We start from the raw sequence: 15,322 nt of genomic DNA on the forward strand, positions 1-15,322 counted from the left end.
TATGAAATCAGGAGCCTTGTAAACAAATCTAATAATACCATGCTGTTCTGTATATAATAAGTGCTCTTTAACTTTAAGGATATATGATGCATTTATGTAAAAGATCTCACAATGTCAAAGCGTTTGGCCAGTTCTAACTCATCCTCATTCCGCACTATTTCAAAAAAATCCAGATGTCTGAAACAAACACACACAAACAGCCTTTCTATTAGACGCAATGGTATGGTGCACATACTTATTGTTAGGTGGAAAATGAACCCCTTTTTAACATTATAATGTTCTGTACCTGTCAAGTGTGGCATTATCATGTGCTCTCAGCTTCTCGATGAGTGGCTGAATTCCTAACATTAGAAACTCATACCTAAGATGAAGGCGAAACTCTAGACTGTCCTTTGAGAGAAATAGAGGAAATCATCATGTTATTAATGTATATATATCATTAACATTTTTTTTATTTTTTGGGAAGTTCTACCATCAGCTGACCTCTCCAATCCCAGCATTCAGCACAGCGTTTATGAATGACATGATGGCTGTCTTCAGATTTACTTCCTCCCTGTAGTGTCCTGTGTTTCTGTCCAGCTCATTCAAAAGAGACTGAGTAAAAAATTACAAAAATATATAATTAATAAAAATTCTATCAAATGTTTTTTTTTTTGTTCACCAAATATCTTTTTTCCTATCAGAGTATTGCATTATTATCTGAGCAACTTGCTACAAGTAAATTTTTAATGTAAACATTGTAAAGTTTTTATTTTTGTGTGTACTTCAGGAAAGGAGAGCTATTTGTCTGATGACTCTCTTCCTTTTTTATCAGGGGTCGACACAAGTGGAGTGATTCACACTCGATTTGGCACATGTTTTATGCTAGATGCCCTTCCTGCCGCAAACCGGCCCTGAAAGTGCACTTACTCGTGCAAACCTCAGTGCTGGGACACACTCACTCACTACAGACACAGTAAGGCATTCTGGCTCTTCAGGGGCTAGAAGCAGGGACCTTCTTGGTAACAGTGCTACCAACTAAGCCACTGTGTACCTAATAGGCTGCTAAAGACTATAAATGACAGATTCTCATCACAGACCCTGTTTCAAAGCGGAGACAGGTGGAAATGTATTCTGATATTTCTCTGGAATGGGTTTTTAAAGTCTGCTTATGGTGCTTGATGTGTCAAGAGTGCTCAGAGATCTACTGGGTCACTAGGAATCAACCATGCTTCTCCTGCTCTGCACAATGTGACTTTGCTGCAGCCTGGAACCGAACTGCTGGTTTCGTCTGGCCAGAGGAGAACTGGCCCCCGACTGAGCCTGGTTTCTCCCAAGCTTTTTTCTCCATTCTGTCACAGATGGAGTTTTACCGCTGATGCCTCTGGCTTGCTTAGTTGGGGATACTTAATATCCAGCGATATCATCGACTTGTTTGCACAGATACTAATTAAACTGAACTGAGCTGGATGATGACATCACTGAATTCAATGATGATCAGCCTTTAACTGAAAATTGAAAGATTACTAATGTCATTTTGCATTACTGACACACTATTTTCCTATTTAATACTGTAAAGTGCTTTGACACAATCTGTATTGTTAAAAGCGCTATATAAATAAAGGTAACTTGACTTGACTTAAAAGCTATCATTTCAAACTCTGACATTTGAATAAACACATAATAAAGTCAAATCACTCTACATATGTTGCGTACGATGCTCAATTCCATTCTTATAAATCTCTCATTAAAAGCAACTATACCTGGAAGCGGGTCCTCTCTGCAGCATACTTCTGGTAGTGTACCATTGCCTGTAGTACTTTCTTATGCCCATCGGGCACCAAGCAAACAGCGCCCAGGATCTCCAACACAGCCACTTTGGTCTTAATGTTGTCCTGGCGAAGGCTCTGGGAGATAGTGTTGATGCTCTGTGGGTGGGCCAGTACATGGGCACGGCCTTGGGAATTGTTCATCAAGGCTTTTATGCAGCCAATGATGGATGTATGTATACGGCTCTCTGAAGTTTCATAGTCCATGCTCTTCAGGAAGTTCAGAAGACATGTCAAGCCATCCAACTCGATGAAGCGCGTCACAAACCTGAAAGGAGATTCATCAAAGGTTTGTGAGGTTGTTTTTTCGAATGCCTAGAATATCAGGAAACATAACTACCACTGCCACAGTTGTCCCTTTAAAACATGAACGGCATACTGATCCAACAAAACTAAATAAAAAGTTTATGTTTGTCAGGGCAATGTGATCTTTAGAACAGGGCCTAAACTATGAAATCCCCTTTGAGATCCCATGGTCTTTTACCCAATGAGAATTACATATATTGACTTAATTCTATAAATAAAGTTGTGTCAGTTAAATGCAAAGGATCTTAGGAAGTATTTCGAAAAACCAGAAGGAACTATCTTTAAAACTTCTCTTGTGAAAACATTCTGATTTTCAGACATCTTGGCAAAAGTCCCAGATGGCTTCTTAATATATTCAGCTGCATAAATAAATAACACATAAAACAGTATACTGAACAATTCAACCATGAAAACTTGTAAATGCAGAATGGGTAAGTATCCTCACGTTTATCATATTGAGCTAAACCAAGGACTCATTATTTAGATTAAGGTCATTCATGTCATTAAACCCTTCTCAAGAGTGTCCGAGTAAGTGACACATCACTTGACTTGACATCCTGACTGCGGGTGTCACTGTTGGACAGTGTTTTCTCTGCTTCCTGGCTGCTGGCCTTGCTGCTGCTGATCGTAGCTCACAAGTTCATCAAACAACTGTGGTAAGAATATTTCATCAAACACAGTGAGTAATGGCTTCTCCTGCTATTGTTATTTGCACCTCTTGCCACATGTACAGTTTATCTATCTCATGTGATACATGCAGGGAAATAGTTAGGCTGACAGAGAAGATTTCAGAATTAGAGACACGCATCCAAAATTTAATTGAGGACAGTAAGAATGTTAGGGCTCTAGATACGGTTCTGGATGCGTCTAGCTCAGGGATTCCTGTACATTGTTCAGTTCCGTCAACAGAGCCCCTGCAGCAGGCCAACTGGGTGACAGTGAGGCAGTATAGTCGTGGGTCAAAACACAGATCTTCTGTTCTGATCAAAACACTAAACAGGTTCTCCCCACTAAGTGATGCACTCACTGAGAAACCTGATGAAGGTGCTCTAGTTATTGGCAATTCTATTGTAAGGAATGTGAATATAGAGACACCAGCCACCATAGTCAAATGTTTACCGGGAGCCAGAGCGCCTGACATCTTGGCAAATTTAGAATTCTTTTAGAATTCCTAAAAGAATTTGCAGATTTCCTCTCGGACCTTCTGGTTACAGTTGATAAGGCGCTAATCATGGGAGATTTTAATATTCACGTTGATAATACAAATGATACATTAGGACTTGCGTTTACTGACCTAATAAACTCTTTTGGAGTCAAGCAAAATGTCACCGGGCCCACTCATCGTTTTAATCATACACTAGATTTAATTATATCGCATGGAATCGATCTTACTGCTATAGATATTGTACCTCAAAGCGATGATGTTACAGACCATTTCCTTGTATTGTGCATGCTGCGTATTGACTGCGTAACTGATATTAACTATATGTCTCAGCGTTACCGTCTGGGCAGAACTATTGTTCCAGCCACCAAAGAAAGATTCGCAAATAACCTGCCTGATCTATCTCAACTGCTATTTGTACCCAAAAATACACATGAATTAGACGAAATTACTGACAACATGGGCACTATTTTCTCTAATACATTAGAAGCTGTTGCCCCCATCAAATTGAAAAAGGTTAGAGAAAAACGTACTGTGCCATGGTATAACAGTAATACTCACTCTCTCAAGAAAGTAACTCGTAGTCTTGAACCCAAATGGAGAAAAACTTGGAAGTTTTTAGAATTGCATGGAAAAACAGTATGTCCAGCTATAGACAGGCTCTAAAAACTGCTAGGGCAGAGCATCTACACAAACTCATTGAAAATAACCAAAACAATCCAAGGTTTTTATTTAGCACAGTGTCTAAATTAACAAATTACCAGACGCCACTTGATTCAAATATTCCACCAACGTTAAATAGTAATGACTTTATGAATTTCTTCACTGATAAAATAGATAACATTAGAAATACAATAGCGAATGTAGATTCTACAACGTCTAACACTTCAGTTTCATCCATCGCACCCAAAGATAAACTGCAGTGCTTTACAAATATAGGTAAGGAAGAGCTAAATAAACTTATCACTGTATCTAAACCAACAACATGTTTATTAGATCCTGTACCCACTAAATTACTGAAAGAGTTGTTACCTGTAGCCGAAGAACCGCTTCTCAATATCATTAACTCGTCGTTATCTTTAGGTCACGTCCCAAAACCATTCAAGCTGGCGGTTATCAAGCCTCTTATTAAGAAACCAAACTAGATCCTAGTGTACTGGCAAATTATAGGCCTATTTCAAATCTTCTATTTATGTCTAAAATTTTAGAAAAAGTTGTGTCTGCTCAATTGAGCACCTTCCTGCATAAAAATGATCTGTATGAAGAATTTCAGTCAGGTTTTAGGCCCCACCATAGCACAGAAACTGCACTTGTTAAAATGACAAATGACCTGCTCCTTGCGTCAGATCAAGGCTGCATCTCATTTCTAGTCTTACTTGATCTTAGTGCTGCGTTCAACACCATAGATCATGACATACTCATATATCGATTACAAAACTATACAGGTATTCAAGGGCAGGCTCTAAGATGGTTTAGATCATACCTGTCCGATCGCTACCATTTTGTTTACTTAAATGGGGTGTCATCTCATTTATCATCAGTAAAATATGGAGTGCCACAAGGATCCATCCTAGGTCCCCTTCTATTTTCAATATACATGTTGCCCCTTGGTAAAATTATTAGAAAATACGGAATTAGCTTCCACTGTTATGCTGATGATACCAGCTATATATCTCAACGAGACCAGATGAAACTTCCCAATTATCTAAGGTAACAGAGTGTGTTAAAAATGTAAAAGATTGGATGACAAATAATTTTCTCCAATTAAATTCGGATAAGACAGAGATATTAATTATTGGACCAAAAAACACTACACAGAATCTTGTAGATTACAATCTGCAACTAGACGGATGTACTGTTACTTCCTCTACAGTCAGAAATCTTGGTGTTATATTAGACAGCAATTTGTCTTTTGAAAATCATATTTCCAATGCAATTCTTCCATCTTTGAAACATTGCCAAGCTACGAAACATGTTATCTGTTTCTGATGCAGAAAAGCTAGTTCATGCATTTATGATCTCTAGACTAGACTATTGTAATGCACTTCTAGGTGGTTGTCCTGCTTCGTCAATAAACAAGCTACAGGTAGTCCAAAATGCAGCAGCTAGAGTCCTTACGAGGTCAAGAAAATATGATCATATTACCCCAATTTTACAGTCTCTGCACTGGCTACCTATTAAGTTCCGTATCAGTTACAAATTATCATTACTTACCTATAAGGCCCTAAATGGTTTAGCTCCTGCGTACCTAACTAGCCTTCTACCACTTTACAACCCATCACGCACCCTAAGGTCACAAAATGCTGGACTTTTGGTAGTTCCTAGGATAGCAAAGTCCACTAAAGGAGGTAGAGCTTTCTCACATTTGGCTCCCAAACTCTGGAATAGCCTTCCTGATAATGTTCGGGGTTCAGACACACTCTCTCTGTTTAAATCTAGATTAAAAACACATCTCTTTCGCCAAGCATATGAATAATGTATCTCTTAAATTGTGAGTGTAGTTGCATCTGATCAAATGTGCATTCTTATTCATTAGCTTGGGTTAAACTAATTTTACTTTGTTGGATCAGCAGCTATGCTATTGATGTCTCTATGTTTGTTTCTATGTTTTGCCACGGATGTAACTAGGATTTACACAAGCTCCAGTCTGGATCCAGAACACCTGAGAAGAGATGATGCTGACCCTCAGAGGACCCCAGATGATGCTAACCTTGAATAAACAAACAGAACTAACAATTATTGCTACATGTGTGACTGCATCATATAATAACTATTAATTAATAATATTGATAGTTCATCGTCTAGCTGACTATGTCTTGTATTATTATTATTTTTATTTTTTTTTCTAAAATCCTGTCAAACGTGCACAAACTACTAGCTACTACTAAATATTGTAGAAACATAATTTTCTGTAAAGTTGCTTTGTAACGATTTGTATTGTAAAAAGCGCTATACAAATAAACTTGAATAAACTTGAATTGAATTTAATAGTGCTGGCTAATGCTAAACGTAAATACAGTAAGATTGTTAGAGTGACATTATTCATGCCGGTGCTAATGATGTTCGACTTCGCTTGTCGGAGATCACTAAATATAACATTAACGAGGTGTGTGAGCTTGCAAGCACGATGTCAAACACTGTAATATGCTCTGGTCCCCTCCCTGCTTACCGTGGTGACGAGATGCATAGCAGATTGTCATCACTCAATGGCTGGATGTCTAAGTGGTGCAGAATAACAGGTTCCATAGACAACTGGACGAGCTTTTGGGGCAGACCTGACCTGTTGAAAAGAGATGGTCTTCATCCCTCATGGGGTGGCGCTGCTCTTCTCTCTAGAAATATGGCAAATAGTCTTAAAGTTTATACTTGACTAACTGGGGCCCAGGTCAGGAAGCCGACAGACTGGCTAAACCGACCGTCTGCTAGCTGCCTCACGTCACAGAGGTCAGTTAATTCTCAGCACATAGAGACTCTTTCACCTAGATATCACGCTATAGAGACTGTGTCTGTTCCCCGAACTAGAAAATACGAAAAATGTCCAAAGCAAGTTAAGAGTAACAATTTAATTGAGGTTCAACAAACAAAAAAACAGATGCAATGGATAAACAAATGATAAAGCTTGGCTTATTGAATATCAGATCCCTTTCTACGAAAACACTTTTTGTAAATAATATGATCACTGATCATAATCTAGATGTGCTCTGTTCGACAGAAACCTGGCTAAAACCTGATGATTACATTATTTTAAATGAGTCCACCCCCCAAGATTACTGTTATAAACACGAGCCGCGTCTAAAAGGCAAAGGGGGAGTTGTTGCTTCAATTTATAACAACGTTTTCAGGATTTCTCAGAGGGCAGGCTTCAAGTATAACTCGTTTGAAGTAATGGTGCTTCATATAAAATTATCCAGAGAAACAAATGTTAATGATAAATCCCCTGTGATGTTTGTACTGGCTACAGTTTACAGGCCACCATGGCACCATAAAGACTTTATTTTATTTTTTTTATTTAATTTTTAATAAATTTTCAAAAGAACACACACATACAAACAAAACAAACACCCAAACAAAAAAATAAAAATAAAAATAAAAACTAAACAAAACAGATAAGAAACCAATTCTGTCAGCACTACTTACATAGAAGGTGAGTAATTTAGATGACATAGTAATACCGGTAGCACTTTATTTTACAGTCCTGTTCCTCATGTACATACTATGTACTTATTATAGTAATTACAATAACTATGTAGTAACTAGGTACTAACCCTGTACCTACCCCTAAACCTAACCCTACCCCATGTAGTTACCTTGTATTACCAGAACTTTCTTAGATAAATACACTGTAAGTACACTATAAGTACATGTTAGTACACGTACTGTAAAATAAAGTGCAACCGTAATACCCTAGATATGGATACTTCACAATTCTAAGGAGATACATCTACATCTCACTACCTAACAAACAGGTCACCGATAGATTTTACAGCTCTTTGCCAGGCCTGTACCAATCTTGGTTTAGCTTTATTAAATCTAGCTAAGGAGCATTCCATCGTAACTATTTGTTGCATATTTAATAACCACAGTCTTGAGATGTCTGCCTTAGTGTCCCACCAAAGTGCGATTATTGATTTCTTTGCAGCAGTGAAAACCGAAAAAAGAATCCCTTTGTCCACTGTGCCAAGGTTCAGAGAAGAGACATCATTCAGCAAGCACAGCCAAGGATCCGGAGTGATCTTACAGTCAATCAGTTCTTTTAAGTCCCGACAAACTTTAATCCAAAAATGATTAATTACTGAACATTCCCAAAACATGTGATACATTGTACCAGTTACAGATCTTTGACATATAGTGCAGTTAGGATCAGATATTAATCCCATTCTGTATCATCTGTATGGCGTCGCATAACTCCGTAAGCCTTCATGGCTGATCTCAGTCTCAAATAAAGAAAAAAAGAAGAACCAGGTATGTCAAACAAAGTCTGTAGATTATTAAATGAATATAAACCATCTTTACTATAGATGTCTCCGAGCGTACAAATTCCCTTAGCGGCCCAAAGTGGGCATGTGACAGGTTTCTTTCCTGTCAATATATTAGTGTTATTCCATAGAGGGGAGAGTTTATGAAATTTAGGTACTGTTTCAAACAGTTTCTCTGCTTTTTTCCATACTGTCAAACAATTAGCAATTATAGTGCCAAATTTAATTTTAAATTTCTTGCCTTTTAAATCGGTGTATGGAAGGTCTTGAAGCCTATTAGGCTGTGCCAGTGCGGTCTCTATGGATTTCCAAGGCACCTTGCAATTATCGTCCATCCAGACTTTTAAAGCTCTTAGTTGAAATGCCCAGTAATAAAATTTTAAGTTAGGGAGAGACAATCCTCCCATCAATATAGGACGCTGCAAAGTAGAAGACTTAATTCTAGCTCGTTTATTGTTCCATATAAATTTGGAAATCAAAGATTGGATTTGCTCAAGAAACTTAGGTGGAGGAGAAATTGGAATCATGAAAAATAAAAAATTGAGACGCGGAAGAATGTTCATCTTAACGATAGAAATTCTTCCTTGTAAAGAAAGCGGGAGAGTATTCCATCGCTGTAAATCTTCTTTCACCTTTTGAGAGATTTCTCTATAATTTTTTTGAGTGATCTCTGATAACTTTGCATATATTTTAATTCCTAAATAGGAGATAACATTGCTTAAAGGAATAGAGGGAGGATATTGAACATTAGTGGCAGATGAACTTAGAGGGAGTATGCCATGATTTATGCCAATTTATTTTATAACCTGCTAAATTCTTAAATTCATTAAACAGGGCTAACATGTGCGAGACTGATATTTTGACGTTGGAGAGGAACAAAAGAATGTCGTCTGCATAAAGTGATATAGAATGTTTAGAGCCATGAACAACAATGGGATATATGGATTTGTGCTCTCTTATGGCTTGAGCAAGGGGTTCTAATGATAATGCAAATAATAATGGTGAGAGAGGGCATCCTTGTCGTGTTCCCTTCTGCAATGGAAAAGATGAGGACTGACATGTGCCTGGGATAACAGAGGCCAGAGGAGTTTCGTATAGAATTTGTATCATAGATAACAATCTTGGACCGGACCCCAAATGTTTCATTACTGCCCACAGGTATGGCCACTCCAGCCTGTCAAAGGCCTTTTCTGCATCCAAAGAGAGCACAGCCCAGTCTTCAGTAAACAATTCTGCCCTTTCCAAAATGTGAAAGGTAATTTATCCATTACCTTATCCAATCTTAGCGCAAGAGCTTTAGCGTATAATTTAATATCTCCACATATCAGTGATATGGGGCGATAACTGGAACATTCCATGGGATCTTTTCCATCTTTTAACAGTAATGATATAAGAGCAGTCTTTTGATCCCTATGAAATGTTTTATGTTCTAGAGCATAGTTTATAGAATCTAATATTAATACTCCTACTGTGTCCCACAAGGCCAGATAGAGCTCAGGGGGAATTCCATCTGAGCCCGGGGATTTCCCTTTTTGAAGAGATTTTACTGCCATCTTTAACTCCTCCAGTGTTAAGGAGTCCTCTAAAAAATCTATATCTGCCAATTGCAATTTCGGTAAAGTAATGCTATTAAGAAAGGTTTTGCATTTATGCAAATCTACAGGATTATCAGAGGTGTATAAACTCTTATAGAAATCATAAAATACCTGATTAATTTGTTTGGGCTCTGTTACAATATCACCCTTATTATTTCTTATGGAATTTATTGAGCCTTTTGCCTCATTTTGTTTCAGCTTCCATGCCAACAACTGAGAGGGTCTGTCTCCCTGAAAATAATATTTTAGTCTGGTTCTATGCACAATGAACTCAGCTTTGTGCAAAAACAAAGAATTCTATTCCACCCTTAAAGCGGATATAGTATTACTTCTTTGCTCCGTGAATTGTACTTTTTGTTGTCCCTCCAAAGTCTGCACCTCTTGTTAAATCTCCGACATTCTCCTCGTTCTAAATACTTTCAATTTTGAAGAAAAAGCTATACAAAACCCTCTTATAAAACACTTACAAGTCTCCCATAATATCTGTGGATTTTTACAATGTGATCTATTAATCTCCAAGAAGTCCTTAATCTGTTGATTAATTTGCGCCATAAACTCTGAATTTGTCAACAAACTGTCATTAAATCGCCACCTATAAAACTTGGGAGTGAAGGTAGAAGGATTAATATTGCAAAGTATTGGGGAGTGATCAGAAATGAGACTGGGTAACATCGTTATATGCGGAATACTGTTAATCAGAGATGGCGAAACACATATATAATCGATCCTAGAATATGTGTGATGGCGAGCAGAATAAAAAGATAAATCTTTCAAATTGTTATTTCTAAAGCACCATAAATCAACTAAGTTTAAATTAAATATAAATGTTTTAAATGCAAGCGATGAGAGGATTGTCCTCCAGATGATCGATCCATCACTGGATCTAGATAAGAATTGAAGTCACCTCCTATAATAAGGGGTATATCAGAAAATTAGCTTAAACTTTTTTCAAGTGAAATAAAAAATGACGGATTAAATATGTTAGGGGCATAGACGGAAGCTAAAAGCATCTTAGTATTATTAATTTCAACAAGAGTGCACACACATCTTCCATTCATCAGATTCTCTGTATAGTCTATTGATATCAGTAATTTTCTACGTACTAAAATTAGAACTCCCGTTGTTTTTGTGTCAGCACATGAGTGCGCTACCAACTTGAATTGTTTATTTTGAAAACGATGGACATCTACAGATTTTAAATGCGACTCTTGAATTAATGCTATGGATACAGACCGCGTACATTCCAACTAATAATATAGAGCCCCACCATTCAGACCGAGAGAATAACGTACATTATACATAATGGGATTTTGAAAGCGCATCTCCATGCGACCAAAATTATGATATCTAACATCTTAAGTGAACGAACAATTGTGCTGACAGTTATAACTATGTACACAAGCCGCCAGGTCATATATAGCGACCCCGAGGCTTGGAGAAGAAAAAGAAAAAGAAAATCACGAGCCGTGACTCTTTTTAGACGGCGATGCAATTAACTTCATTTCCTTTCATTCCCTGATTTCTTCACTTGACGTCCCGTGCGTTACAGATACATTTACATAAACACCATTAACCAGATCTAATTCTCGTAGCGTCTAGAATCATAATGTCTTTCAGTGGAACGTACCATAACTTCCAGCCTAGGCAGTCATCTCCTGCACATCATCTTCCCAGAGATTGCGTTGATGTCCCGTCATCGAAGCTGTAGCTGAAGGTTTCTTTAATGGAGTTCCCGGAACCTCCTTGGAGTCAAGGAATTTCTCTGCTTCTTGTGGTGTTTTGAAGATCAGAGGTTGGCCCTGATGTGTCAATTTGAGTTCAGCTGGGTAAACGAGGAATGGCCTGAAACCAAGGGCAATCATCTTCTTTCGAACTTGGTTGAATTCCATCCGCTTTCTCACCGTCTCGTTACTGAAGTCGGGATAGAAGGATAGGATTCGTTCCTTGTGTTTCACAGGGTAAGCCTCCCTCGCACCTTTCAGAATTGCCAGCCGTAATCCAAAAGTTTGAAGATCAAAGTGCGAGAGCGCGAGGCTTCAGTTTCCCTCCTGTTGTAAAGACGATGCGCTCTCTCAATTTTAATCTCACGACCAGCCAGGGAGAGTATCCACAATGGTAAAAACTTCTTGAGAAACCCAATTGGATCCGATCCCTCTTCAGATTCTGGTAAGCCCACTAGCCTCAAATTCGTGCGGCGGTTCCTGTCTTCCATCTCGGTTAATCTTGCGGAGAGTGATGCAATCTGTCTGTCGTGGTCTCTGATATCTTGGTTTTGAGCATGTACAGTGGCGTGGAGAGAATCAAATCGAGAGTTCGCCTTTTGAGAGGATTTACCCAGTTCTTCAACGTCGCGTGTGAGACTGCTGACAGATTCATTCACCTGCTTGACTTGGCATTTCAAATCTGTTAGTTGTGGTATCACCAAATTATCTACAGCTCCTTTGACCACGCCCTGAACTGGACTTCTTCAATATGTTTTTTTGAGGACGAGCCTAAAAACTTACAGCCACATCGCTGGTCGAGGTCACGTGACTCCCCATAAAGACTTTATTAAAGAGTTTGGTGATTTTACATCCGAGTTAGTTCTGGCTGCAGATAAAGTTTTAATAGTTGGTGATTTTAATATCCATGTTGATAATGAAAAAGATGCATTGCAGTGATGCAGTAGACCCTTGCAGATCTACTGTGGGGTCCAGGGAAAAAGGAAAAATAAAAAGTAAATGATGGCTTGACCCGTAGAAGTAAATAAAAGGTGACTTTTATTTACAGTGTGCCTGAAAATTACCCAGTGGCGAGAGTATATAATATTTACACAAGTGCTAAGTCCCAGCAAAGCAAAGTACCAAAACAGAAATAAAAGAACAAAATAAACAACAAATAATATGTACAAACTAGTATCCACAGTATACAATACGTTTTTCGTTTCGCTCACGTCACCTCAGTAGCATGCTCGCTGACTTGGTAAACAAGCCCCTGTTCTGAGCCTGGCCCCCCTTCTTATAGGCCAGGCTCCACCCCCTACCTGGAGGGTACCCTTGGCAGGTAAGTATTTAATATTACACTCCCATTTTAAACCATAAACTTCCCATAAAACATCAGTCATATGTTAACACAAAAACCATTAACCCATTAGTAAAATATATACTACTAACACAAATAATTAACATTCATTATATTTTCCCTTACCCTGCAGAAAAGACGACACCTTCCCCCACACAGAAACAACAATGGTTTTGTTGGATTACAATCGCCCTAAACTGCTCGCCAATCACAACGTACTGGGACAGCTAACCAATCACATCAAATTTCGTTTTTCAGAAGGCGGGCATTCAAACCCGGAACTAATCTAGCCATTTGTGCCAGGATGGGGAGAAAGGTATTGTAATAATGTAAATTGTAAAAAAAATTATGCGTTTTTCGAACCACCAAACATGCGAGCATGTTTTAGTACACCCCCAAAACAAATGTAAAAGAGCATAATAGGACCCCTTTAAAAGTAAAGGAGGCCTAACTATGCCCCATGCTCAAGACATCTTGTAAGGAGGCTCACAGAGAGCCTACAACTCACATACACTATCCTAGCGGAGCTGTCGTGCACAGAGGCCTCAATGAAGATACTTCTTAGTAGCGAGAGAAGGCCTGATGATGCTTGCAGTAGATGGCTGAGCTCTAGGAGTGGAGGCCTCATTATGACGACTCTCTAAAACGAGAGAAGGCCTAATTACAACCCACTCTCAAGATATTCTGTAAGGAGGCTCACAGAGAGCCTACAACTCACAGATGCTGTCCTAGTGGAGCTCTCGTGAGCAGAGGCCTCAATGTACAGTCGTGGCCAAAAGTTTTGAGAATTACATAAATATTAGTTTTCAAAAAGTTTGCTGCTAAACTGCTTTTAGATCTTTGTTTCAGTTGTTTCTGTGATGTACTGAAATATAATTACAAGCACTTCATACGTTTCAAACATAATTTTATCGATAATTACATGACATTTATGCAAAGAGTCAGTATTTGCAGTGTTGGCCCTTCTTTTTCAGGACCTCTGCAATTCGACTGGGCATGCTCTCAATCAACTTCTGGGCCAAATCCTGACTGATAGCAACCCATTCTTTCATAATCACTTCTTGGAGTTTGTCAGAATTAGTGGGTTTTTGTTTGTCCACCCGCCTCTTGAGGATTGACCACAAGTTCTCAATGGGATTAAGATCTGGGGAGTTTCCAGGCCATGGACCCAAAATTTCAACATTCTGGTCCCCGAGCCACTTAGTTATCACTTTTGCCTTATGGCACGGTGTTCCATCGTGCTGGAAAATGCATTGTTCTTCACCAAACTGTTGTTTGATTGTTGGAAGAAGTTGCTGTTGGAGGGTGTTTTGGTACCATTTTTTATTCATGGCTGTGTTTTTGGGCAGAATTGTGAGTGAGCCCACTCCCTTGGATGAGAAGCAACCCCACACATGAATGGTGTCAGGATGCTTTACTGTTGGCATGACACAGGACTGATGGTAGCGCTCACCTTTTCTTCTCCGCACAAGCCTTTTTCCAGATGCCCCAAACAATCGGAAAGGGGCTTCATCAAGGAATATGACTTTGCCCCAGTCCTCAGCAGTCCATTCACTATACTTTCTGCAGAAGATCAATCTGTCCCTGATGTTTTTTTTGGAGAGAAGTGGCTTCTTTGCTGCCCTTCTTGACACCAGGCCATCTTCCAAAAGTCTTCGCCTCACTGTGCGTGCAGATGCGCTCACACCTGCCTGCTGCCATTCCTGAGCAAGCTCTGCACTGGTGGCACTCCGATCCCGCAGCTGAATCCTTTTTAGGAGACGATCCTGGCGCTTGCTGGACTTTCTTGGACGCCCTGAAGCCTTCTTTACAAGAATTTAACCTCTTTCCTTGAAGTTCTTGATGATCCTATAAATTGTTGATTTAGGTGCAATCTTAGTAGCCACAATATACTTGCCTGTGAAGCCATTTTTATGCAACGCAATGATGGCTGCACACGTTTCTTTGCAGGTCACCATGGTTAACAATGGAAGAACAATGATTTCAAGCATCACCCTCCTTTTAACATGTCAAGTCTGCCATTCTAACCCAATCAGCCTGACATAATGATCTCCCAGCCTTGTGCTCGTCAACATTCTCACCTGAGTTAACAAGACGATTACTGAAATGATCTCAACAGGTCCTTTAATGACAGCAATGAAATGCAGTGGAAAGGTTTTTTTGGGATTAAGTTAATTTTCATGGCAAAGAAGGACTATGCAATTCATCTAATCACTCTTCATAACATTCTGGAGTATATGCAAATTGCTATTATAAAAACTTAAGCAGCAACTTTTCCAGTTTCCAATATTTATGTAATTCTCAAAACTTTTGGCCACGACTGTAGATAAATATATGTAGCGAGAGGAGGCCTGGTGATGCTCAAAGTAGATGGTGGAGAGTGGAGGCCGCAGCATGAAGACTCTGTAAAAACAA

At 38.9% G+C, this 15,322-nt stretch overlaps 1 protein-coding gene across 3 annotated transcripts in view; it reads right to left on the reverse strand.

Annotated features, from left to right (window-relative positions):
- daam2 (dishevelled associated activator of morphogenesis 2) overlaps positions 1-15,322 on the reverse strand; it is a 189,767-nt gene that overhangs the window by 34,866 nt on the left and 139,579 nt on the right. For all 3 annotated transcript variants that reach the window (XM_059519409.1, XM_059519410.1, XM_059519408.1), the window contains exons 6-9: positions 1,743-2,076; positions 484-594; positions 287-390; positions 111-177 (exon numbers count right to left, since the gene is read on the reverse strand). In XM_059519409.1, coding sequence (XP_059375392.1) covers positions 111-177; positions 287-390; positions 484-594; positions 1,743-2,076 — 616 coding nt within the window. The remainder of the gene's footprint in view (positions 1-110; positions 178-286; positions 391-483; positions 595-1,742; positions 2,077-15,322) is intronic.

The sequence above is a fragment of the Carassius carassius genome, chromosome 31 (genome assembly GCF_963082965.1).
Source record: "Carassius carassius chromosome 31, fCarCar2.1, whole genome shotgun sequence".
NCBI lineage: Eukaryota > Metazoa > Chordata > Actinopteri > Cypriniformes > Cyprinidae > Carassius > Carassius carassius.